This window comes from Quercus lobata, chromosome 5 (assembly GCF_001633185.2).
Source record: "Quercus lobata isolate SW786 chromosome 5, ValleyOak3.0 Primary Assembly, whole genome shotgun sequence".
Taxonomy (NCBI): domain Eukaryota; kingdom Viridiplantae; phylum Streptophyta; class Magnoliopsida; order Fagales; family Fagaceae; genus Quercus; species Quercus lobata.
This window is the reverse complement of record NC_044908.1, coordinates 24,719,078-24,722,359: the sequence shown is the minus strand read 5'-3', so window position 1 is coordinate 24,722,359 and position 3,282 is coordinate 24,719,078. Positions and strand designations below refer to the sequence as shown.

The 3,282-nt window shown below is 45.5% G+C and overlaps 2 protein-coding genes across 2 annotated transcripts; both read right to left on the bottom strand.

Moving 5' to 3' along the window:
- Positions 1-652, bottom strand: LOC115990226. The gene is made up of 2 exons (XM_031114074.1): positions 594-652; positions 1-513 (listed from the first exon to the last, which is right to left on the bottom strand). The coding sequence occupies exons 1-2, from the start codon at positions 639-641 to the stop codon at positions 1-3; spliced, it is 561 nt and encodes a 186-aa protein (XP_030969934.1). The 5' UTR covers positions 642-652.
- A 1-nt stretch (position 653) lies between these two features.
- LOC115990225 lies at positions 654-2,893 on the bottom strand. Its single transcript, XM_031114072.1, has 4 exons — positions 1,401-2,893; positions 1,142-1,312; positions 731-1,067; positions 654-678 (listed from the first exon to the last, which is right to left on the bottom strand). Exons 1-4 carry the CDS (start codon positions 2,191-2,193, stop codon positions 654-656), a joined length of 1,326 nt encoding a protein of 441 aa, XP_030969932.1. The 5' UTR covers positions 2,194-2,893.
- Positions 2,894-3,282: the final 389 nt, after the last annotated feature.

Below are 3,282 nucleotides of genomic sequence, written 5' to 3'. Positions count from 1 at the left end.
CTAAGAAGGGGGAGCATTCACAACTGGTGCGTCCTGAGGCTGGGTACTAGCATCGTCTTCCACGTTGACGTCATCAGAGCCAGTCTGGAGAAGAGAGCTTGTGGCAGCAGCAAGGTTAAGCTTGATTGCATTAAAATCAACTTCAGGGAAGTTCTCAATAGCGTCCATTCTGAAATCTTCAAAACCAGCTGCATAATTGCGATCCAAAGTGTCTGTATATTCTTTGGACGACTTGAACTCAGCCACAGCGTCCTCTTTTGCCTTGGAGAGACGAGCATTCAATTCATCATTCATCTTCTGCAAATGATCAATGCGCGTATCCTTCTCCACTGCATCCGTCCTTAGCTCCTCAATCAGCTTGTTACGTTCCTTGACCTCGTCCTTAGCTTTTTCAGCAACCCCAGCCCATTTTTTACACTCAGCATTCACCTGCTGAATCCTCGTCTCCAACAAGACTCTCGTCTTGTCCAGCTCTGTTGCCTGTCTAGACGCTGCTATAAACTTGGACATGGCCTATGAATAGACAAAGCAACATAGAGTGATTAAATGAGGAAAAGTGGCTACCCAAATAAGGATGAGAGATACTGACATACCTTGAAGAGGTCATGGACGCCTGAATGTTCAAATTCCTTTAAACCCATGTTGTAGCACGTTTATATCTTCGTCCTTGACAGCCATCTGGAAACGTTTCCAAGCCAGGTCTTCGTTCTCAATAATGTTCGTGGAATGCTGGGACGAGCCAGGCGTGGTAGACTTGGCCAAAGGAGTTCTGGGTGGAGTCTTGGACGGCGTGGACTCCACTGGAGTGGACGAGTCCACATCAACTATCTGGACGGCAGGCTGGGACTGGGGAGGTTTGGACTTGACCACCTTGGACGAGCCTGACTTGACCCTTTTGTCCCTACGACTGGGGAGCCCTTCCAAGTCAATATTTTTTGGCAAGAACTTCCTTTTGTCCCCAACCGTTGGACGAGTCTGACCCTCAGGACGATCTTGGGCTTGACCCTCAGGACGTTTCCCCTCTCCTGCAATCTCCTTCCCTCTATTCTCTTTCATTGTTGACATTCCTAAGACGAGATGAACGAGTTAGGAAGGTACACATAAAAAAGAAAAAGAAAAGGAGGTTTAGCTAAGAACTTACTTTTTCGCACAGTAACTTCGTGGGCGATAGCTTCGTCTGAAGGCTCAGGACCTAAACCCCACTTGGCTAAGCGTCTTAGCGTGACAAGAGAACGAAAGCTCCTGTCTGTATGTAGACGAGCTCTATGGACGCGGTCACGATGGAATTTACTCAGGGACGGACGTTTGGCAGCTACAACACAATGAACAAACAAAGGTTAGAAATTGTAAATATATCAAATAGAAGTAAGAATAAAAATAAACAAGGGGAAGGGACGTACCTTCTGGACGAAGGTTCCCTAGTTCCCCAGTGTAAGGGGGAAAGGGATCCCTGCCAACGTCCACAGGGTTCCCTGCCCAGAAGCCTGAAACGAAAATGAACTCCGTCTTCCATTTCCTATCAGACGAAGCTAGGGACTTGATCAACCTACAATCATTCCCTCTAGCAGTAAACTGATAAAAACCTTCAGATTGACTTATGGCAGAAGGTTTATAACAATAAAGGAACTCGTCCACTGTAAGAGGACGGTCCCCACCAAAAACTTCCCTCCACAAAATTTGCATGGAGATAATTAGTCTCCATGCGTTAGGATTGAATTGACAAACACCTAAACCTAACTTAACTAATAACTCTCTATCGAAGGCATTTAAAGGAAACCTAAGGCCACCTAAAAAGTAAGATTCATAGACGCCTATACCAAAACGGGGCTCACAACACCACTCTCCACGGACGGGCAGCCTAGGGTTAAACTCGTCTGGGATTTGATACCAGGATTTAAGGCTATTTAACCTCTGTTCGTCCGTCTTAGAATGGACGCCTACAGCGCAGCTGAAGACGGTTTCTACCTCGTCCGTAGGATTGGACGGAGAACCAGCTTGAGAGCCAGAAGCTCTCCTAAGCTGTTCTTGGACGACCTCAATAGGGAGCCCAGGGGCCCCAGAAGAGTAGTTCTCGTCCGTGCTTCCTCCACTCTCATCACTAGCACTGCTAGAGTTAGACCTCTCACTAGTATCCTCACAGTACTCGTCTATGGCCTTATTAAGGCTATCAGTAGACGAGGAGGCAGCGGACATCTCTAACAAGAAACTTAAAACCTAAAGACGAGGAGAAGAAGAGTACCTGGCTCTAGACGGAAGAAGACTCTAGACGCAGAGAAACTCCTAGACGAGGCTCTAGACGACGGATGTCAAGGAAGAAAATCTCTGGAATGAAAAGGGTTAAGGGAGGCATTCCACTATTTATAGGATGCTGACCTAGGTAATCGAAACGACCCAGCCAATACGAAAGCGACACGTGGCATCTACCTCGGAAATATAAATCGACGAAATTAGCCACCAATAAAAAAATGACACGTGGTGCGAATAATTAATAACCAATTACCAGTCCAAAGACGTTCAACCATTTGGACGACTCACATGGACGAGGGGGCAACTGATGGTGTCATAAATAAATCCCCAAGTCCATAACTCGTCCATATGTCTCGTCCAACAAAAGAAGCTACAATAGGCGATGAAAATTACAAGCGTACTGGCGAACCTCGTCCATACATGGACGAGCAATACCTCGTGAGATCTATTTATCAGTTATGAACGTCAAGCCTTCCAAGATGATCTCGTTATCTTCCACTGAAGATGGACGAGATCATCCTTGAGGTGTCGTCCATCCTGACTATGGATGGACGAGTTCATCAGCGTCCGACCTAAGTAACTTCCACAGCGGTTATGGAAGTTACTCCTAATTCGCCGGACTCCTCGACATTGGGAACGGTTCCTAAACAGATAAACCGTTCCACACACACACACACACACTATATAAGGCTTCTTCGATGAAAGGTAAGGGGGGTCAGACACTTTTACTTTTGAGAGAACATTTCTTCGTTACAGAGAGTTCAAAGTAACTAACTTGATCATCGGAGGATTTTTGGCCGGTCCCCCACCGGTCCCCTCTGATTCTGTGTACTTTGTATTACAGGAAATAGCCTAAAGATCAACGTTCGAGTCCTATCAACCCACTGATAAAGGGAGAATCATCATTTTCTCATCTTGTCTTGTTATTATAACTTTATAAGCTTGGAGGAAGCAATTTTGGATGTCCGTCTTAAATTTATTTTATTAAAAAGTATTCCTCTTTCTTTACTCAAAAAAAAAAAAAAGTACTCGTCA